The following is a 22,512-nucleotide window of genomic DNA, read 5'->3' as shown; positions in this document are numbered from 1 at the left end:
ACCAAAGTGAACCAAGTGAGCCGCCTAGACCATACCTTACATTCATTATTAATGCATTTGCATACATTTTCAACCCTGAAGTGCTTTGTTTAAGTGTGACTTCAGGACTTTTTAAAGGCACACACAGCTGGTAATGGCATGTTGCCCTAATCATCATTACATGTCATTATGCATCATTATCTGTCTATCTGCCAATCTGTCAGTCTGTCTGCCAATCTGTCTGTCTGTCTTCGGTCTATTATCATTGGAAAAATGTGTCACATCTTGAAAAGGCTTTCACAAGTAGGTCACTACCATATATGTTCAGCAAGTGATAGATTTTCACATCATATGGTTCAGTCATGCTTTAGAATCAAGTAGCTTTATATACAAACAACAGCAAAGATGCATTTCTTGTTAGATGGTGAGAGTAAAAGTTACCCTTTCATCCAGCAACCCTCTCTGACACAACACTGACCAGAATGAGGGAGAATCCCTCTTAAACGTTTCAAAGGCTTGATATTATGGGTATTAATGTCAGCCACTATGTTTCAGCATGCTCAATAATAAACTGTCTTGCAATGACACAGTCTATGTATCACCATCACTATTACAAGCTAAGTAATTTACAGAGAGAGTGTGTGTGATATCTCTGTTCTGTTTATGAAATTAAAAAATGTAAAGAATTCAGCAAATATTTTCATTGTAAAACTTTGCAGTAACAAATGCATCATTTGAAGTCAATATGAAATGTATGTACAGCAACCAGTCTACAAAATTACTGTGCAGCCATCTAACTATTACTTAATGTGCAATATATGCACCGCAACTAGTTCAGGAATGTGCTGTTTAATGGGCTCCGCTTGGGCACTGAAGCGACGCTGAAGCCTCATGCCTGCAACGACTGCTGAATGAGTTTAATAAATCATAATTACTACAGAAGTGCTCCCTTCTGAGGAGACGCAGCTGCGAAATGCAAAGCCCCCTACAGCTGAACGCGTTCCCAGCGCCCCCGAACCATCCACCACACCATGCTAGACCAGAGTAGAGCAGAGCAGACGAGTGAATGGGATTACAGTGAAAGTCACTCACCTGGCCAAAGGATTAGTCACCTCCTCCTGTTCATAATCCCTTCAGAAATCAAAGCGCAGGGGCCAAATGAGAGTTCACGATCAAAACCCAAATGGAAAAACAGAAATGAAACACAGCGATGGGAAGGGTTGTTTAAAAGTGCCTGTTCTTCCTGCTGGTGCTGTGTTTGGGAGGCTCTCTGCAGGCTAACACGCTGCCAGAGCTCTAACTGTCACCCGGGCAGGAACTCTCCTGTTCTTAAGTCCAGACTTGTTTGGTTGCCTTGAGCACTGTGTTTTTTCTCTCCTCCTTTTTCTTCCCCCTTCAAGGCTTAGTTTCTCCTCCAGCCCGGTTGCCCACACAAGCGCTGTGCTCCTCGACAGATTCCCTTCCTGTAAATTGCATACTTAACCTAACATTGTGAATCCTGCAATCAGCCTACATCCAGGGGATTTTTGTTCTGAGGCACACCCCTGTATACACTGTCACTTTTAAAACTTGGTAGCATTTCACACATCTATGAAGCTGAGATAAGAGCCATGTCTGTATGCCATAACCAATGTTTAGCCAATATCTATCAAAATAATTTACATTCTTTAAAGTAGAGACGACATCTGAAGAGTTTGTCAAGTATATTACTGCAGTTTGAGCCCCTTGGGCTTGATTTGACCTTGAGGCCTTGGCCAACTCAATGTGAAACAGAAGCACCGTTTTTCAGTGGGAATTCTATCTATGTGAATTTAATGGAGTAGATTAAAATGCTATGGACTCCAGCAAAGAAAAATAAGCAAATGTCAGGCCTTGTCCTTGGCCTTTCAAACGAGCACTAGCATGCATATGGGGAAACAGAGATATTTGGTATTCTCCCTCCAGCAAGCCCCCTTCCTGAAATTCTGCTTCATAATTACCTATTTTAGTCTGTACCCTCTTATCCACTGCCACTCCTTCCCTTTTTAAGATGATTTTCAGTGGCCCTTAGGCCTGATGCATGGTGGCTAATTTTTTTTTGTGGCGTCTGTTTGCGAGAAATGAGTGATAGTGGCACTGTGGTTTTTTTCCCTCCCTCAAGGATCTTTTTGAATCATTACCCATCTGAACTTTTACCCCCACCCTCTCCCGACACATAAACCCCCATGCTTTGCCTAAAAGAAAGAAAGGTTTCCCATGATGACATTGCGTACTGGTGGCATATCCAATAGCAGCTGACTCTCTCTTCACTGGGGTGGATCAGCTAAAGTTCTAGCCCAGCTCTGAAACAAGCCCGGCGCAGTGTTAGTATAGACTTGCCGTATATCAGGTCTGGTGCGCATGTGATCAAATCAGCACTGTCACATTGGCTACATTACATGTTAGTAAGAGGCTAGAAACCCTTCAAGAAGCTATGTGTACAAACACAAAGACTAAAATGAAAAAAGTTTTGCAGCAGCGTCACAAAGACATTTGTTTTTTACTGGAGGGAACTTAGTTTGAGAGCAGTAACATGAGACCTCTAAGAACATACCTTACGTTTATTACGCATTCACTTGTGTTCATTTTCAACCCTGCAGCCCATACATTCGTCCATTTAACTGTAACTTCAGGGATCTTCAGTCCAAGTATGCATGTGATCAAGCCAGCTGCTTGAGCTAATCATGTAAACATACAAAATGAAATAAATATGTAGTGTAAGATGTGAAAATGAAATAACACTACAAAATGGTGATTTTTTTTACAGAAGTACAGTCATTTAGTCATTGTAGGGTAAAGAGGAACCATCAACACATACACTAAAATTCTCCAACCTCTCTTTCTAAGCATATACAGTTGGGCACGTGTATGCATATACTTCTTCACTATAAATGACACAGTACTCTTCTGCTACATTTAAAGTGAATTACAAATTTTCAGTTTATTTATGAATGTGGAGGTTCACCTACATTCTCACCTTTCCAGGCACAGTGGAATCCTCAGTGTTTGAACTGTCTTCAAAACGAAATTGATAGCATGTCAAATAGTGAGAGGCCATTAGCATTAATTGCCCTGACTGTGAAGAAGTACACTATGGACATAGCTATGCAGAGGTCAGATCTTAGGGTCGGTTGTGGGCCAATTATCTTATTGTAAGTTCTCCTCAGTGGGGGGTCTGAACTGTGAAGTCACCCTATGGAGGGATGTGGAGGTTATTAACCCATGTTGTTTCAATTTGAAAATGAAATAGTATGTATGAAATTATTTGGTTTATGTTAGCATCTTGATATTGGGTCTTATGCTTTCACCTGCATCAGCTTTGATAGATTTTAGTTTGTTCCCTCAGGTTTGAGGTAATTTTTGTAACCTCTTATTGCATTCTAACTTACAATTACCTGATAAAGAGAAGTGTTTTCTTTTAAATGCACTCAAAGGTGACTTCATGGCATGTTGATAGTGCAGTACATAAGCAGAATTTGAAGGACTTGCTATTACATTATTTGTCCAACAGGTAGAAACAAAGAAGACTACAAATTAAGATATTGCTGTCCTGAACTGGACACCTAGATCCAGCATGTTTTTTTTAATGTTCATCAGTATGAATTTTGTATAAAGCTTGTTGCAACTAGCATAACTAGTTGCTAAGGAAAAGACGCAATAAACTCTATAACTAATTATGTGCTAGTGTGTGATTTAGAAATGGGTAGGCATACGGCTAAAGCAAGTTTTTATATTTTAATAGTATTCTAAACTTTTACACTGAGGAGAGGTTAGCCCAAATGGCCTTCCTCAAGCTAGTCAGAAGTTTTTTGAAGAAACGTTTTTGAGGAACTTTTGTGTGTGTGTGTGTGTGTGTGTGTGTGTGTGTGTGTGTGTGTGTGTGTGTGTGGTACACTGCACAATTACAATCACAGCCTGCTGTTTAGACACACGTGACTGTGAACGTGAACTGGCAGGGGCTTGATTTGCTGGATTTATTTATTTTACGTGCTTTGAAATGATGACATGTATATGGAATTAAGACAAATGTACAGAGTGATTTATCACCGTCCTTAGGCTATGCTATGTTGCTATAAGTCTGTTTCATTAGTTTAACAGCTAGGCAAGCATGAGAAGTATGTAACCTTAACCAGAGGTTACATACCTAACCAGGGGGTAACTCACTCATAATTCAGGTAAAGTAGAAAGTAAAACGAATTTGTAATAGCAGGGGTCTTTTTCAAAGGTTGGGTAATTGTTTGTGTACAAAATACATTTTGTGTCCCAAGGGTCCTCTGTTCTTCTACAGTGCCACTGTGTTGCTATGCGCGCAGGATCAAAGTAGGGTAGTCATTATTCCTAATAGGGCCTACGCCCTTCTTCTTCAGACATGTTCGTGCAGCTGCACTTTCTAGAGGTTTGTCAGGTATAAAAACGACATAATGAACGCCTTGCAAATAACACATGCTAGTTAGTACTCAGTTAAATCAAAGCCACATCACCACTAAATCCTTTGAATACACATCTGATCAAATAGCCCGTCATTGAAATTCTTCTGTATGGCAACTTTTAATTTGGAAACAAAAGCAAGTTAATGTGCTTCCCGGAAGTACAACAAGCTCTACCGTTGTCCGCCTCATTGTAACATGACGGCAGTGAATCTCACAGAATTGGCTCTCCCTCAGCTTGAGGGGCTGAAAAATCAGCTAGAACAGGTAAGTTGTTTAAAATGTCATCGTTTGCTGTAAAATATTTATTTTATAGTCAGTCATGACTGTGATCTGTCACTCAAGACGAGTGTTTTGTGTCTAACGTTAGCTATCCTGGTTAGCTAGCAGTTAGCTCGCTCGCTAAGGAGTGGTTCACACAGTAACGTGCATGTTCTTCATTAGATAATTACTTGCTCAGAATTTCAATACCAAACAGTTCACTGTAAGTCCTTAAGAATGAGTTTCCTCGTCGAAATGATGATTGAGGGTGTCGGATGTCGTCCGTTTCCATTCAACACTGGTGAATTGTTGGGGTGTGTTCGTCCACATGGTACTGGACAGATCTCCACGCCCCTAAGAAACAGCCCAAAGACAGTGCTCTAGCTCTTCACTTGATGTCTGTATGCCTTATTTTGACTGGATCCTAAATTATGTATGTTAAATACATTGCAGGAGACAGAGTTCCTGACGTCTTCTATCGCACAGCTTAAAGTTGTGCAAACGAAGTATGTAGAGGCTAAGGACAGTTTGAGTGTACTCAACAAGAACAACAAAGGTAAGTAAACTGTAACCCCTCCTTCAGAGGATCAGACGTGCTCTGCATTATAATTAGCTGCTGCTTGCAGTCTGTTGTGCTCCAGCGAGACCAGATATGACTTTGGCATTGCATGCTAAATGTGTACCTCTGGGGTCCACTCGTAAAATTTTGGTTGTGGGTTACGGCGTAATTCGTCGCAAACAAGGCTGGCTTTACATCAAATACCCTGCTTACAACTTAATGAGCGCACCACTGCACAGCCCTGCTATTCTGAGCTCTGCGTCGATGATAGAAATATCAAACTGTGTTAACCCTGTAATTATTCCAGCACACGTTCATTAGCTGTACGGAAACAATAAAGCTGGGTTAGCAGAGGCCTTTATAGTCTGACCACCTCCTGTTTGAATTTTCCTAATCTAAGCTTGAAGTTTTAAGTTAGAAATTGTGTCCCAGTAAGCATATATTTTTAGTTTTGTTTGACTGATTATCATTCATTTTATAAGCTGCTTTAAAAAAAGTGTTGCTTGAAAATCCCTGACATCGCCATTTTATGGGGAGAGCAAACTATGGCCTCTTTACCTTTTGTGGGAATGTGCAAATCTGTCTGACTCCAAGGTATTCTGTTCTCCACAGGAAAAGAACTACTTGTTCCTCTCACAAGCTCTGTATCCTTTTCTCTCATGCGATGGCTACTAGCCATGGGCTGATCGAGGCTCTCAACTCTGTCCCTGCCCTATGAATGAATGAATGTTAGATGTTCTGTGTGAAATCCTTGACACACATGTATTTAGATGTATGTGCCTGGAACGCTGAATGATGTGGACAACGTATTGGTAGATGTGGGAACTGGTTATTATGTAGAAAAGGTAAGCTTTTTATATTTACACCAATGCACATGCAGTCTCTGTACATCGAGCTCTGGATAAAGTCAGCTGTTACAAAATATTGTGGTTGTTTTCTTCCTTTGAAACGGCAAGCTCCACTTTTTGTCCACAAAAAGCACGAGGGGAAGTTAAGACCCCTTAATTTCTCTTTAATTGGTTGCCATGTGCTGGCAAGCCCCTTAATTATCCCAGGATCCATGCTCAAATCTCTATAAATTTCCCTTTCCCCTATAAAAGTGTTTCAGTTTTATATCGAATTAATAGTTTCAGCTATCAGAGGGTGCTGGAACGTGCAATTTCAAAGGAAATAGAAAAGTACTACCACTTGAAGGCTCTGTCAGCCTGACCAAATGTAAGACTTTTATTTTGTCAGCCAAACTTCCTGTGGAGAGCCATAGATACACTATATGGGCATAAGTATGTGGGAACCCCTTCTAATTAGTAGGGTAAGCTGCTTGAGTCACACCCGTTGTTAACAGGCAGATAAATACTCATGAAATCTCTATTTGCAGTAGCGTGGGAGCTCAATGACTCCAGGTATGGCACTGTCATTTGATGCTGTCTTACAAATAAGTCTGTTTGGGCAAATGACTACCCTGGAACATTTGCCCCTCGTACATTTCTAGTGCTGTTCAGGAGCATCTGCAGGTGAGGCTGCACAAGGAAGACTTCTTTGTGTGTGGAACACAAAGATAATTTTTCTGAGGTAGCAGCAGTCACTACCAACTCCCAGACTGCCTCAGGAAGCAACGTCAGCGCGGGTTCTACATGTCGGGAGTTTTGTAACGTGTGTTCCCATAGCAACGTCAGTGCGGGTACTACATGTCGGTAGTTTTGTAACATGTGTTCCCATTGCAACGTCAGTGCGAGTACTACATGTCGGTAGTTTTGTAACGTGTGTTCCCATTGCAGAGCCACCAAGCCTCACCATGCGTGTTGCAAAGCATCAACTGGGGTGGTGTGATGCCCATAACCATTGGGCTCTGGAAGTTGAAAGGTGCATCAGCAGAGTCATGTCATTTATATGAATAACAAGTGTGTGTGTGTGTGTGTGTGTGTGTGTGTGTGTGTGTGTGTGTGTGTGTGTGCCCTCAGAATGTCGATGACACCAAAGACTTCTTCAAACGAAAAATCGACTTTCTCACCAAGCAGATAGAGAAAATTCAGCCGGCACTGCAGGAGAAACATTCCATGAAGCAAGGTGATTACACACACACACACACACACACACACACATACACACACACGTGCGCGCACAGTTCAAATTAACTATATATATTTTTAAGTTATATCATAGGCAGATGCATTATATAATGCATTGGTATTTATGTGAGTTATTAACGGTTTTAATGTTCTCATGAAAGTAGATATTGTTGTATATACCATGCCATAAGTATTGTGTGGTTGATATGGAAACTGAAACTTAAAAGATAATTGACAGCATACTCAGGCTGTGATGCACCTGAGTGTGTGTGAAGTGTCACGTTGTTTTTCGTTAATCTGCACCCCATTAAGCAGTTGTGTATTTACTTCCCGATCCTCACTAAGCTTATATGGAAACTGTGTGTTTTTTTTCTTTACAGCGGTGGTTGAAGTCATGAGTATGAAACTACAGCAGTTACACAGCCAACAGGCATCGACAACGGCAACCATCAAGGCATAGGACACACAATCACCTCGCACTCAACACCATACTAACGTATAGCAGATGATAGAGCATACACCCTCACAGACTGGTCTTCTTGCCAAACAAGGTTCTCAGCAGTAGAACATATCTGAATCGCTAAACTGTCAGAGCTGTTGAGTGACCACACAGCAGTGCTAAGTCTTAGGACGTGTACATACTCGCGCACAAACACGCACACACACACACACACACACACACACACACACACACGACTCTGATACTCTCAGACATAACCCAAAGCTGTGTGACCTCTGCAAGCCCTGCGTAGAGGCCCCAGGTGGCCCTGGACTGGAGACCTGACTGTCAACATGTTCCGTGTGTGTGTGCAAGTAGGAGACTCGTCTAGTCCTGAGGACTGTCTCCGTCTGTTATGTGATCACAACATTAATATTTGCATAACTTCACAAATAAATTAATAAAAGTGCTTTAAATGTCAAAGTGAGATTTTACTTGCTTTATTAAAAACATGTCAAGGTCTGTTGTGAGGTAGTATGACTAGTTTTTTTTAACCCCACCTTGTTAAAAACAACCAACATTTTTTTTTTGGTAAATCTGCTGTAACCCATTGCAAAATCTAATACAGTCCCTCCAGGATCTTGTGAGGGTTGGTTAAGATTGTTGCAGCCAGACGTGACTGAATTTGCTACAGGAATTGTAGTGAGTTGCTGTGAGTTTTTATTGAATGATTGATTGCTCATGTACTGTCCCCTTGTGGGCATTTTTTCCTGTTTCCCCGAGCAGAGTTACAGCAAGGCGGGGCCCAAAACGCATGAGAACCCTAAACAACTAACTACTGGTCAAATTAAGCATAGTAGCCTGTAACAAACCTATTTGGTCATGAGTTTATAGCCTACTTTGTACTTGTATAATATGGTCAGGATAGATGGGATGGCTAGCTATTATGAATACAACGGACATGCACCTAACATGTATCAGATTATGGTGCTCTCCAGGTAACAAATTACTGTCTGTTTTACCTGCCAATTTATTGGAACCCTCAACAGTTTTGCACCTCTCATGATAAACATTGGCTCAACAGATTTAATGTAATTTCTTGATTTTAGTTCAACCTCTAATGTGGTGTAGATCCTACACAGTTCTCTCTTGCCTCCAGGACTTTCAGTGAATTTAAGTGCAAGTCTCACCGTACTCCGGTTGAAGGACACAACCCGTCATCCACATGTTGAATATTTTATATGAGGATATACCATAGAAGCTCTATGTCGGCTTGGAAAGTGTGAAGTAGAGCACATAGGCGGTGCCTACAGGCTTGACTTCATCATTTTCTCTGATGTCGAGCTTTGCAAATGAACTGAAAATGTTGGACATACACTGCCACTCGGTGGAGGTTTGTGGTAGTGCAGATCCAGTGGTATTGTCTGGATTTGCTACTTCGAGGTGTCTGCAGGCTCAGCAGCCCCTCCATCAATCCTCCTGTCCTACCTGTCATTCTTAGACTTTTTAGGAGGTTTCGAAGATAAGATGTTTCACAAATTACCATGTATTTGTACAGAAAAATTATATATGTATTAATTATATATATATATATATATATTTTGTACAATTAAACACATGGTTATTTGTGAAACTCATATATATAGTTCAAGCCAAACATTAATTTTCTAAATTTAGTTGTGGTGAGTTTGGGTTTGTTCTGCAAGTATGTCCCAATCAGTGTGGTATTTGTATGGCCTTAACATCCTCTGGTCTGGCAATACTATTTGGTAACCTGTGGTTAGTTTTTTGGTGGCCCAACAGTTAATTGAAGATGTTACTATGGATTTATGCAATGTAGTTTTACAGGTTTGCTTGCTGTGTGTTGTATGAATTTTATTGGTTACATAATATTAGTCTAGGTTGATCTGGATACATCTGTTCTGTCCTATTAAGTGTGAAGATGCCAATGTTGTAGGCCTACAAATCTCACACACACCCATATAACTGTGTGTGTGTGTGTAGATACATTTGTTTACTTTTGACACCACATTCATGATCACTGAAGTGTAGCTAAACCGAGGGTCTATGTTGCATGTAGCCTACCCTGTCCGCCATTTGATGCAAGTGGATGCTGTTGAATTTAGTCTTGAAGTTAACTTGAGTGACAATATACCAGACCCGGGGCAGCCAATGTGTAGACTACCTTCGCCGGCACAGGACCCGACTCGCCGGAGATTAGACTGCGAAGTTCACAGATTGACTGCTCGCCTCCATCCTGGTCACGTGACGAATAAATACAGTAGGATCGGTCACTATGGCGGATATCTGACTGACTCACAAACCCAACATCACTGTACGGGCTATTATTTGGCATCCCCTCTCTCCTCCGAGGATCGTTCCTCCCGTCCGTCCGTCCTCTTCTCTCGCTGCCGGGCGGTGTTCGGACGTGATGGCAGAACATGGAGTGGATCTTTCTGCCTTGCCTAAAGAGATCCGCGAACAGCTGGCGGAACTAGACCTAGAGCTATCAGAGGGTAAGGGATGAATAGGCAACCATATGTGCGCTTAGATAAGAAAAAAGGAATGTAGCTTGCACGTTTGTGATTTATTGCATGTAGTTCGGCATTTAGATGCAATGGCATCCTTATATTTATAAGAATCACAATTTAAATCGTGCTGTGGGTGAGGAGGAGTGGGTTGAGTGTTGTTTCGTCTTGGCGTGCGTGGTATCTCCGTGAGGCACAGTGACCTGGTTTTCATCATGTCTTCACGAGGGCATGGTTTTATTTTATATGTAGCTTGCAATTGTTTACTCAGAGAATGTGTTTCTTATCTTATACAATTTCCCTGCTGATTAGATAACATCTTTGAAAACCCTGCTTGTTTGTTTCAAATGGACTGTAGGCTACATCAACCGTTTATGAATATGAATATAGCCTGAACATCTTTGCTATATTTGTGTGCTGTCACGGCTCTCGTTGGTAGGCCCAAATTATTCTTTAAAGTTCCCTGAGATGCTTGGCTCGTATATAATTAAATGCTGTAGTATTGAACGGTGACACAGAATGGTATGGTGCATGGGTGACTAAACATCACTATAGATATTTCCTAGATATTCCTGATTTAGCCTAGCCTACTACCTTCAGCACATTATCCAATCCTGATTGGCACACCAGCGAATCGCGCTGGGATTTTGAATGCAGCGTACATAGCCTTGGTGAAATATAGCTTCACTTGGAAAGCACATTGCACGGGGCAAACAGGCTTAATTCTATAGCTTGTTGGATGCCAGAGGCGACATGGAGGCTGATTCCTATCTGCCTCTGCACGGCTTGCGATGCGCTCCTATAGTAACCAGACTAGCATTTCAATGTGCAGCAGTCGGCTCACCGAAGGCCACACGCCCCAAAGCAAGGGTTATAATTAGACTATTCCCAGTGTTTTAACAATGTTTTAATTATGTAACCGTGCAGTGCCATTAACAATGGGCAGTATGTGAATGCGCTTTACAAAAATCAAGGTCTAAATGGCGCAAAAGCAGGTGTACTAGTAGCAAGCAAAAAAGAACCCCTGTCAATAAGAAGAAACATTTAACACCACACCACTGGTGTATGTGTGTGTCTGTCTGTCTGCTAAATACATCTAGAATAATGAGTAGGGACAAGAGTTTAGGAGAGTATGAGAGTTGAGGAAGAGAACATCAGATGTAGAAAATGAACTAAGTGAGGCAGGTATACAGTTTATAAGGCCAATAGGCCACCTACTCAGGATGGGTGTTTGTGACAGCAAAACTGCTGCAGAGAACTGCCATTACTTTCTGTGCTGCCCAGTCTCAGACATACAGCCTCTTGTTTCATGGATGTGAAATAGAATGGGCTACTTTTTGTTGTTCTGACTATAGATTTCATGGTGTTGTATAACAGATTAGTATATCCACACGATCTCTGTAAACAGAATAGTGGTATGACTTTACAGTAAGCCCAATGCAGTATGCATTGTCTATGTAGAACGAGGAGAGGGGAATTCTACTGTCCATGCTGTGCCCTTAGCAAAGGGTGCCCCTTCTCTGCCCAAATGCCCCGTTGCTGTACTTGTGGAACCAAACGGGAGTGTTTTGTTACAGGTAGAAATGAGAAGTTCATCCTGGAGGGACTGTGTTACAGAGGCTAACAGGAATAGTTCTGTGCCACACCACTCCTGTCTTAAGAAGTGCTAGCGACAGATGCTAATGCCCATAGGTATAACTCTTCCTGCGTGAAGAGCAGAAATGTGCAGGTCACACTGGCATCTTTTCTTTTTGCATTTTGATCTTATCTGCCCCATAGTGTACACCTGCCATCCAATGACTGAGATGACTGAGTGCAAAACTATTGATTGTGTTGCTATTACAGTGGTACGCTTAGGGGTGCAAAATGCATGCTAGTGTTAATGCATTTGAACATGGTTTACAGCTACTGCGTGTTTAACTGGTGTAGTTTGTACAGTAAATGGACTCTTCTACCAGGGCAGAACTAAATGTTGACTGTGTACCATTATCATTTCATGTGCATATGTAATATTAATGTCAGAAGAGGCAGTGATATGTATGCTTATGGACCAATCCCCTCAGTTACACACGCACACAGTCTCACTCACTCACACACACACACACACACACACACACACACACACACACACACACACACACACACACACACACACACACACACACACACACACACACACACACACACGCACACACTGTCATGCTGCATGTACATATAATGCCAGCCACTGAAACCCTTGACTGGCCTACAGTTAGTTTACAACACCATGCTTACCATTGACAGAGGCAGATTAGAATCAGATTGTCTAAAAGGTAAGAAGGAATGTGGATTGATTTAGCATCCCGCTGAGGGCAGAGTGGGCACGCCAGTCTACCGCCTGAGTCAATTCTGCAGTTTATTCATTGCCATACCCAGCTAACACAGCCAAAGTCAAAAAGAAGGAAACCTGTTGGCCAGCTAATGTGGATCGCTCCTGGAGGCTTCAGTGAGTGTGCAAGCCTGTCTTGGGACAATGATGGACCAAGGAGTTCGTCATGACAACGTATGACTAAGGCAGTGAAATGTATGCTTGTAGTCACGGTCCAGTCTGTGAAGAAAGTATGATAGCCATGTACAGAATTTGCCATATCCGCTCTAGCCAGAAAATGCAGTGTTGAATGTGTTACGCTAGTGTTACTGTGCTAGTGCAGTGTTGCCTGTGGTACGCTAGTGTTACTGTGCTAGTGCAGTGTTGCCTGTGGTACGCTAGTGTTACTGTGCTAGTGCAGTGTTGCCTGTGGTACGCTAGTGTTACTGTGCTAGTGCAGTGTTGGCTGTGTTACGCTAGTGTTACTGTGCTAGTGCAGTGTTGCCTGTGGTACGCTAGTGTTACTGTGCTAGTGCAGTGTTGGCTGTGTTATGCTAGTGTTACTGTGCTAGTGCAGTGTTGGCTGTGGTACGCTAGTGTTACGGTGCTAGTGCAGTGTTGCCTGTGTTACGCTAGTGTTACGGGGCTAGTGGTACATGACATGAAAGAGGCCATAGGTGTGCCTGTGTGTGTTTGTGGTCAGGAGACAGGACTCGATGGAGAGGAGCGAAAAAAGAGAGCCATCCTCTCTCTCGCTCCACTGTTGTCCCCGAAGGGTTTTGGTCTAACAGGGAGAACAGCAGAGTGACAGACAAAAAAGTGAGAGTGGAAGAAGAAGAGAAAAAGATAAAGGAAGAGATGGAGGGATGAAGAGAGAGAGGGGGAGAAAGTGTATAGGAGAGAGAGTACAACAGAGAAGAGGGATGAACGAGTGAGAGGGAGGGATAGAGAGAGATTACGCCCCTTGTCTACTTAATCTAGGTCATAGAGCATAATGCTCGTTTACCCAGAATGCACAGCTAGATCAGTACTGCTCTCTCTCTCTTTCTCTCTCCCTCTGACTCTCACACACACCAGTGTCATCTGTTCTTTTGGGATCTGTGTGTAGAGTGAGTGGTGGTGAAGTTGTTACTTAAACATGTAATGCTCTTGGCAGTGGACATAAAGGCTAAGGCAAAAGCACAGTACTGTAATCCACATTGGTTGTAAAAAAAAAGGTCAAGTAATAGCACATTCACCATTACAGGTAAACAATGTAACTTAAAACAGTAGCAAAGCATCTTTTTAATACTCATCACAATATTAACTGTAGTCCAGTAGTTCCCAAAGTATTGGGCTGCCCCCCCGGCCGGGGTTGAGGGCGGAAAAATGGAACGAGAACCCTTAACAACCTCTTACAGCGTAGTAGTCTGTAACTAACCTATTTGCTGAGTTTATAGCCTACTTTGTACTTACGTGTATATGGTAAGGGCCTACCGTTTAGCCTATATGTTAGAGGGAATAGCTTGCGGTGATTAATACAACGGACCTAATATCAACCGACCCGAAGAATGGAACGATACATTGCAAATAATCAAAGCATATTGTATCCGCCAAGATTTTATCTGGTTTAAACTCTGATCAAATCAAATAAAAAACATATTTAACTGATAAAATATGTTTTGGTGGCATGAAATTGAAAACGTTTAACTGTTCAAATGTAGAAACAATGTTAAAGAAAAGCAATGCAGCAGCTGATGGACATCTGTTTTATTTTAAATTAAAAACAGGAAATATTCTATACCATGACAAAATTGGGAACCACTGCTATAGTCAATAATGTGTTTTTTTAAAGCAACTGAAGCCTGTTCCCGTTTCTGTAATTTAATTTTCACAAATACTTTCTGCCAGAATGCCAAAGAAAACAACATCCACCTGTATGCTCACAGCCATTATATTCGGGTCCTGTCCACACAGCTGCGTGTCACTTCCTCTCCTGCATTTTCTGCTCTGATGGTTTGTATGCGTGCCTTTGGGTGTGTGTGCGCGTGTGTGTGTGTACCAGTCCGTGTAACAGAGTGTTTGATGGCATGGTTCTGTGCACCAGACATAGCAAAATACTTGTGTCATTCAAAGGAGAGACGATGTGTTGCTTTTGTCTAAGGCAGCTATGATATATTTGAACCTTCAATTGAAACAGAGATTCTGAAGATGATGAAGAACATGACAAAGTAGATGATGATGATAATGTGAGGTCCATTTTAGGAGTAATGATAATGGTGACAGGGCTTGGTGATGGTGATGATGATGATGATGATGATAATAAATCAGAGGGAGAAGAATTTTTGTGTAATAACTGTACACTTCCCAGGTGACATCACTCAAAAGGGCTATGAGAAGAAACGGGCGAAGCTCCTTGCTCCCTTCCTAGTGCAGTCTCCAGGTAAGACTCCATCTCATGGATAATAGGGTGTGCACTGCTCTCAGAAAACCGCAGCTATCTGTGCTTATATACTCACCCACTCACCTCTCACACACCTAAAACAGCAGCTATCTGTGCTTATATACTCACCCACTCTCCTCTCACACACCTAAAACAAAGCAATGTTATGAAGCTGTTCAAAACCCTTGTGTGATACTGGGGCCGACACCTGTGTTCCCTTGCATCTTTGCCCCGTGAAACTGAAAATATGTGAAGGATAGGTAAGGGAAAGACACAAGAGATTCTTTAACTTCAAAGTTTAAACAGACAAGACGATGACCCGCGCATCAGATAAAACCTAAAACAATCAATCCCCCACAAAGACAAAAATTAGACTTTTAAAGCAAACATACTTACTTAAAGCAGCACTATGCAGGACCTGGCCCCTTTTTCTAGGTATGTTTTTACATGCAACTAGTTTTGGTATCGTCTTCAAATTCGGTTTGATGCTATATGGTCATGTGAGCGAACCATATGAATAATTGTTCCTACTAGCCACCCAGGCTATGCACTATGTAGTTTAGTGCCAGTTGTGCTGTTGCTGGTGGTCTTTTAGGTAGTTAGCTTGCTAGTTCTAGACCAAAACTGCTAACTGCTGCTTGAAATATGTATATGTACAACAAAGTTGTTTTTTTGTTTGTGACAGGTGTACCTGCTAAGAGTCTTGGCAAGACCACCTGCTCCACTCCCTCCTCCTCCGGCTCATCCACACGCAATCGACGATCTCTGCATCCACGCCACGGCCACGGCACCAGAGATGATCGCTACAGATCAGGTAATACACCTGATGAAATGTACATGTGTACCTGTGCTACAATTCAGGTCATATACTTGCCTTAGTAGACCTCCTGGGAGCATAGGCACCAGATATGAGCACTACAGATGAGGTGATACCTGTGCTAGGATACCTGTGAGACCTCTACTCCTGGAAATACCTGTGGGTATATGTGTACTACCCTATCTGCATGCTAGTTTTCTGTTAACCATGCATGCCTTACTACTGTTAGACTATGGTGTTGTCATTTTGATAATGGCCTGTTGTAATGTATTTGTCATATGCACCTTTTATATTGTGCCTGTGCTATTGCACCTGTGATAAAGTACATCTAGCAATGCTTCTGGGGTTATGGCAATGTATCTTTGATGGTGTACCTGTGGTATCACACCTGTGGTTATGCACCCTTGCCAATGTACCCATGTTGACCTGACTATTTTAAACTGAACTGATTATACGGCTCCTCAGAATGTTGCAAAAAAGTTCCATTGATTTGAAAGGAACACTTCAACGTTAAAAAAAAGTTATTATAATAGTTAAAAATAGGAATTTTTGGAGTAATATCTGCGCGTCGGGGTCCTGTTTTTTTATTTTCCTATACTGACCAGTGGACTATGCATTATCCCTTACATAACGTATTATAATATTTTAAACTGAAGTTAACTTATTAGTAATGATTTCCTCTCTCTTCCATTTTGTCCATCTCTGCTTGCCATCTCTCTGCCTCTGCTGCTCTGGTAGACATACACACGGAGGCAGTGCAGGCTGCTCTGGCGAAGCACGAGGAGGAGAAGCTGGCTCCCCCCATGCCCACCAAACGTCGCTCTACATGCGTACAGTCTCCTGCCAAGGCACTGACCCCACCAGGTAACGCACTAAACTAGTGATTTCACACACACACACAAACACACACACACACACACACACACACACACACACACACACAAGCCTATGCATACATGCAGTCTCCTCCCAAATCACAGACCCCGCCAGGTACTAGTTCATTCTCACACACACACAGGCACACAGACATACACACACGTAGGTATAGTCACATGCCAAGTCACAGACCCTGCCAGGTAACACAGAAATCCAACTTCTTATGTCATACAGGCACACACACTGCACTGGAAGTCATAAAGTTGTCTGTACTTTCTGTCTGTACTTTTCTTCTCTTTTTTTCTGCATGTCTTTCTCTCCCCTCACTCCCTCATGTACTTTCTTCCAGACTCGTCCTCCTCGTCAGAAGAAGATGACGATGACGATGACAGCGGCGGTCTCCAGTCTCCGGACTCAGCGGCAGATGGTGCGGCTCAGGGTTCCTCCTCTACCTCGTCTTCCTCGGCCTCCTCCACCCTCTCCTCTGACCCGGGTGCCCAGACGCAGACGCAGCCGCTGCCACAGCCACTGCCACAGCCACTGCCTCAGACGCAGACGCAGACGCAGCCGCAGCCCCAGCCACTGCCACAGCCGCCGCCACATCCACAGCCTCTGCCGCAGCCGCAGCTGCAGGCACACACACACTCCCACGTGCCCAGCCCGAGTGCACACACACACACACACACACACGCCCAGCCTGCACCTCCGCCTATGCCGCCACCACCTCCACACTCCCAGTCCCATCCTGTGGCTCTCACTGAGACTCTGGGACACGTGCGCATCGGTGAGTGAGCACAACTATCTCTCTGTGTGTGTGAGTGTGTGTGTGTGTTTACTTTGACAGGTAAAACAGGTAGCGGCAAGGTTAGGGTTGCCTTTAAAAAATGTGAAAAGCCACAATGTAAGTTACTTATAAATGTAAGTTACAAAATGGCACAAGAAATGGCTAGCACCTCCTGAGATTTAACAACATATTGAATAAATGTGTGCAAATGACAGATTGTTGTTGGCATACCTTCTCACCATTTTCAGCAACTTTTAAAGTTATAGGGCCCTAATTTCATTTACGGGCAACGAGCAAAGCAACCAGCAAGGAGCAAAGTCTGTCGCGCATGACCTAAAGCTATCGTGTGACGTCTGAGAGCATTGCGCTCACTCACCCATGTGTGCGCGTAGGATCTTGCTCATGGTATTAAATTAACGAAATTATTTTGCCAAGTTATGAAATTAGCTTTAGTTCATGTACAGCGGACTTTGCTCGTTGCTCATTGCTTTTCTCATTGCCAGTTACCCGTTAATGAAATTGGGGCTCATAATGCAGCTTTCAGTTACGCTTTAGTGTGTTGGACCAGTTGCTTGTCTCTCTCTGTCTACCTAAAATGTGTGGATGTGTTTGAAATTGAATTTATCGTGTGTAATCCTGTTCTCCCAGACCTAGGGGCAGTAGGCCAGCGGATGTCCCGAGTGGACCGGCCCAATAACACCATCAGAGCCGTGAGCCACATCCAGGGTCGGGGCACCATCATGGAGACGGCCGATGGTAAGAGAGGGAGCGGGGGACGGTCTTTGCTCAGAGTCAAAGCAAGAGAGTCATTACTCAGGAAGGGCTCTGCTCAGAGTCAAAGCAAGAGTCATTTCCGAGGAAGCTAGGACTTCTTGCTTCTACAAGCCAGCCATCCATTTTGGTTTGTTTGTGTGTGTGTGGTGAATTAATTTAAACATGAATTTTTGTTTCAGTTTGCACACATATTAAGTTAAGTTTAATCTCTAACTGAGCAATGTTGCTTTGTTTCTCCTGTCTTCTATCTCCTCTTTCGCTCTCTCTCTCTCTCTCTCTTTCTCTATCTATCTATCTATCTATCTATCTATCTATCTATCTATCTATCTATCTGTCTACCTATCTGTCTGTCTGTCTATCAATCTATCTTCACTCTCTTGCCCATCTGTGTTGTACGTACATTCAGTCAGAAGAAAAGGTACAGTAATAATAGTTGTCAGTAGCCCCTTAATAGACTATTAGTAGCCCGACAGCATCCAAACCTGAGAGGATACATCTCTCTCTTTCCCCTTCTTTCTCTCGTTCTCTCTCCGGGTGTGATTGTGATTGTGAGTGTGTGTGTCTGTGTCTGTGTCTGTGTCTGTGTGTGTGTGTGTGTGTTTGGTTGTGTGTGTGTGTGCGTGATAGGGAGACTGGTCTGACTGTGGAATCTGTACGTGAGCCCTAATTTTCCCTTCTAGCAGTAGACTGCCCTTTGACTTTGTGACAACAGAACTAACACAAGTAGATATTCAAGAGTAGGTCACTAACAAGACACACTCACATACACCCACGCATGCATCCACACACACACACACTTGGACACTAGGGTAATCAGGGATAGGACACACATCATCCATAAGCTGTGTCCTTTTATACGTTTTTCTCTGTGGTGTGTGTGTGTGTGTGTGTGTGTGTGTGTGTGTGTGTAGGTGTCCCAGTCTCCAGTAGGGTCTCCACTAAGATCCAGCAGCTGCTGAACACCCTGAAACGGCCCAAGAGGCCCCCACTTAGTGAGTACTTCATGGACGACCAGGAGGAGATCGTCGAGGGTAAGTCACACATTTCACATGTTGACATGATTCAGCCCAAATCATGGCTTTCGTTTTCCTTCTGTTGTTTGTCATATGTGTTCTGTTTCCTTTTATTATCTCTTGATTGAAAAAGGCAGTCAATAAATACAATTGGGTTGTTTGTTATTCTTCGTTTTATCATTTTGAAGAACACGATATACAATACCCAAATGTTAAATGTTAGGGAAACCTTTTAACCTCAGTTAAAGTTAATTCTCAGTTGAAACTGTTTGGTTGATGTCTGGAAAATAACTCAACTTCAGTATTCTATAAACATCAAGTCATTTCTATAAACATTTTAGTTGACACATGTAATTCTGGAAACATATTTCTTAAAGGTTGTGGGAATGCTGGAACTCTTTTTGTTTTCCTCCCTCTGTAGTTCCTCAGCCGGACCCGAGTATCCCTCGTCCAGAGGGGAGACAGACAATCCCCGTGAAGGGGGAACCGCTGGGCGTGGTCAGCAATTGGCCTCCATCTCTCCAAGCCGCATTGGCCCGCTGGGGTGCCACTCAAGGCAAGAGCCCTGCCCTCACGGCTCTTGATATCAGTGGCAAACCCCTCTACACGCTCACCTATGGTAAGCCCCGCTGGACAAGAATAAAAGTTTGAAACTCTGTAACCTTTGTAATCTACAATATGTCAAATAGTTCTTAAAACCCATATTACCAAACTATGTTCACTTTATTACCACAGCCCTCTTCTCATTCCTGATTCTGTAGAGATGTAGATAACTGAAGATCGGTCACCTCTACAACTAAAACTAGCATTTGTTCTTCTCTGTAAACATACATTATTTTTTTACTTTCTCAATCAATTTTCTGTACGTCTGCATACAACAAGATCATGCTGCCTGCTGCTGTTTTTGTACTACAGCAAATGTGTCCAACCGTTTTTGTACACTAGATAATATTATTCCCCCTCTCATGAATGTCCATGTGTTTAATACAAAGACTAGTGTTCAATATGGTAAAAGGTAAATGGACTGCATTTATTGAGCGCTTTTCTACTCATAGAGCACTCAAAGTGCTTTACACATTAATGCCCCAGACATCTACCCATTCACCGATGGCAGAGGCTACTATCTAGGTTGCCAACCTGCGCATTGGGAGCGGTTTGGGGTTTTAATGTCTTGCTCAAGGACATTTCGACACTTGGTGAGGAGAAGTCGAGAACTAGCAACCTTCCAACTGCTAAACGACTTCTCTACCTCCTGTCACGACCACAGTCACCCCAATAGTCTCTTCAGATGGACCATGAAAGCTCATTTACAAATGCAGAGGAATTCATGTTTAGATCACAATAAACACCTGGATTAAAATAACATTGGATTAGAATATAGATAGATTAGTTATATAATAATTATTGTTGTTGTTGTGTGAAATTGACAAACTGATACTCTTCCGTTTCCAGGGAAACTATGGAGTCGCAGTGTGAAGCTGGCATACACACTTCTCAACAAGCTGGGAGTCAAAAATGAACAGTTGCTCAAACCCAAAGACCGGGTAACAAACACACACACACACACACACACACACACACACACACACATACACACACACACACACACACACACACACACACACACAATTCTTATGCACATACACATGTAGTTGTTGTAGGATAATGAGTAACTCCAAACTCCAGCATAACTCCATGTTTTGTTCAGGAAAACTGAAATAGTTATGTAATAATTGTAATATGTTATGTTATATTATATTATATATTATATATCATAGTAGTTAGAACGGGTAATCTAATATTTCATTTTGACGCCCTCCTGTGTGTGCGTGTCCAAGGTGGCCCTGGTGTACCCTAACAGTGACCCTGGGATGTTCTTTGTGGCATTCTATGGCTGCCTGCTGGCTGAACTCATACCAGTTCCCATAGAAGTACCTCTCTCTCGCAAGGTACGCTTTTCTCAGAATGCACCTCTACATTTACATTTTATTCTCGGTTACTTCCGAATGTCATAAATTTGAACCTGATTAAAGGTGGTGTGTGTGTGTGTGTGTGTGTGTGTGTCTGTGTGGGTGTGTGTGTGTGCGTGCGTGTGTGTGTGTGTGTGTGTGTGTGTGTGTGTGTGTGTGTGTGTGTGTGTGTGTGTGTGTGTGTGTGTGTGTGTGTGTGTGTCTAGGATGCTGGCAGCAGTCAGGTTGGGTTCCTGCTGGGTAATTGTGGTGTGAGTCTGGCTCTCACCAGTGAAGTTTGTCTGAAGGGTCTGCCCAAGACTCCAACAGGGGAGATCCTACAGTTCAAAGGTCAGTCTTAGCCTGTCACTCTCACTGTCATGATCTTTCTCTCTCTCTCTCTCTCTCTTTCTTTTTTTCTCTCCCTCTCTCTCTTTTCCTTGCATTTTGGCCCTCTCCCTTTCCCTGTTGTTCTGTGTCCCTCTCTGTCATGATTTCTCTCCTCTCCCTTTGAGAAATCACAGTAATGCTTGGCTGTCTGTTTGACAGGTTGGCCTCCACTGAAATGGGTGGTGACTGACCCCAAATATCTCACCAGACCATCAAAGGATTGGCAGCCTCACATCCCAACGGCCAACACAGACCCAGCCTACATAGAGGTGCTTAAGTATTTATACTTACATAGCATTTCATACAATAGTGTATTTGAATTCGACCTTACATGATACAGTATATTTAACATTTCTTTGCTATATCCAAAGACTGCTGTCTAAAAAATGCTCAGGAATTCCTTTTATCTCCATTTTAATCCATTTTATTCCATTTTATTCCATTTTATTTCATTTTAAACCTGTCAAGCTCTATTACAGAGACACACACTACACAATGCACCATGACACGTTCATGAGCAGGTCAACTAAATAACACGGAAGCCAACTAACATTTACATCCCGACAAAAGCATACAGTTGTCTATCTATATCTCTCTCTGTGTGTCTGTCCATCCATCTGTCTAACTCTGGACCTGTCTCCCTTCTACACGTCAACAGTATAGAGTCAGTAAGGAAGGGACAGTGATGGGCGTGGCCGTCTCTAAGGTTTCCATGCTAACGCACTGCCAGGCCCTCACTCAGGCTTGCAACTACTGTGAGGGTAAGGCCCCTGTTGTTATGACAACGCTGCACACAAGCACAATCACAATTTAATGACACATGATCTCTAATATGTGTGTGTGTGTGTGTGTTTGTGTGTTAA

The 22,512-nt window shown here is 42.7% G+C and overlaps 3 protein-coding genes across 4 annotated transcripts in view; 2 read left to right on the top strand and 1 right to left on the bottom strand.

The window, feature by feature from the left end:
- The window catches only part of LOC116220477 (collagen alpha-1(VII) chain-like), a 41,860-nt gene extending 40,334 nt beyond the window's left edge, over positions 1 to 1,526 (bottom strand). The window contains exon 1 of the mRNA XM_042707734.1: positions 1,072 to 1,526. The gene's annotated coding sequence lies outside the window, so the exon portion shown is untranslated. The remainder of the gene's footprint in view (positions 1 to 1,071) is intronic.
- Positions 1,527 to 4,562: 3,036 nt separating this feature from the next.
- Positions 4,563 to 8,232, top strand: pfdn5 (prefoldin 5). Its single transcript, XM_012824840.3, has 6 exons — positions 4,563 to 4,691; positions 5,139 to 5,241; positions 5,857 to 5,888; positions 6,015 to 6,089; positions 7,203 to 7,308; positions 7,691 to 8,232. The coding sequence occupies exons 1-6, from the start codon at positions 4,623 to 4,625 to the stop codon at positions 7,768 to 7,770; spliced, it is 465 nt and encodes a 154-aa protein (XP_012680294.1). The 5' UTR covers positions 4,563 to 4,622; the 3' UTR covers positions 7,771 to 8,232.
- A 1,591-nt stretch (positions 8,233 to 9,823) lies between these two features.
- Positions 9,824 to 22,512, top strand: part of LOC105897838 (disco-interacting protein 2 homolog B-A-like) — a 35,916-nt gene continuing 23,227 nt past the window's right edge. For both annotated transcript variants that reach the window (XM_031568082.2, XM_031568079.2), the window contains exons 1-13: positions 9,824 to 10,265; positions 14,975 to 15,046; positions 15,732 to 15,860; positions 16,602 to 16,727; positions 17,089 to 17,523; positions 18,172 to 18,279; positions 19,209 to 19,328; positions 19,732 to 19,929; positions 20,763 to 20,854; positions 21,149 to 21,259; positions 21,487 to 21,610; positions 21,809 to 21,918; positions 22,308 to 22,410. In XM_031568082.2, the coding sequence (XP_031423942.1) occupies positions 10,181 to 10,265; positions 14,975 to 15,046; positions 15,732 to 15,860; positions 16,602 to 16,727; positions 17,089 to 17,523; positions 18,172 to 18,279; positions 19,209 to 19,328; positions 19,732 to 19,929; positions 20,763 to 20,854; positions 21,149 to 21,259; positions 21,487 to 21,610; positions 21,809 to 21,918; positions 22,308 to 22,410 (1,813 nt within the window). In that variant the 5' untranslated portion in view covers positions 9,824 to 10,180. The remainder of the gene's footprint in view (positions 10,266 to 14,974; positions 15,047 to 15,731; positions 15,861 to 16,601; positions 16,728 to 17,088; positions 17,524 to 18,171; positions 18,280 to 19,208; positions 19,329 to 19,731; positions 19,930 to 20,762; positions 20,855 to 21,148; positions 21,260 to 21,486; positions 21,611 to 21,808; positions 21,919 to 22,307; positions 22,411 to 22,512) is intronic.

This window comes from Clupea harengus, chromosome 5 (assembly GCF_900700415.2).
Source record: "Clupea harengus chromosome 5, Ch_v2.0.2, whole genome shotgun sequence".
Taxonomy (NCBI): domain Eukaryota; kingdom Metazoa; phylum Chordata; class Actinopteri; order Clupeiformes; family Clupeidae; genus Clupea; species Clupea harengus.
Note: the sequence above shows the minus strand (reverse complement) of the source record. Positions and strands in the feature narration are given on the sequence as shown.

Bases quoted from the DNA above. Each gene is read 5' to 3' on its own strand.
- pfdn5 (XM_012824840.3), top strand. From the start codon at position 4,623: ATGACGGCAGTGAATCTCACAGAATTGGCTCTCCCTCAGCTTGAGGGG. The intron at 4,692-5,138 runs GTAAGTTGTTTA...AATACATTGCAG, and splicing joins TGAAAAATCAGCTAGAACAG to GAGACAGAGTTCCTGACGTC. The intron at 5,242-5,856 runs GTAAGTAAACTG...TGTTCTCCACAG, and splicing joins ACTCAACAAGAACAACAAAG to GAAAAGAACTACTTGTTCCT.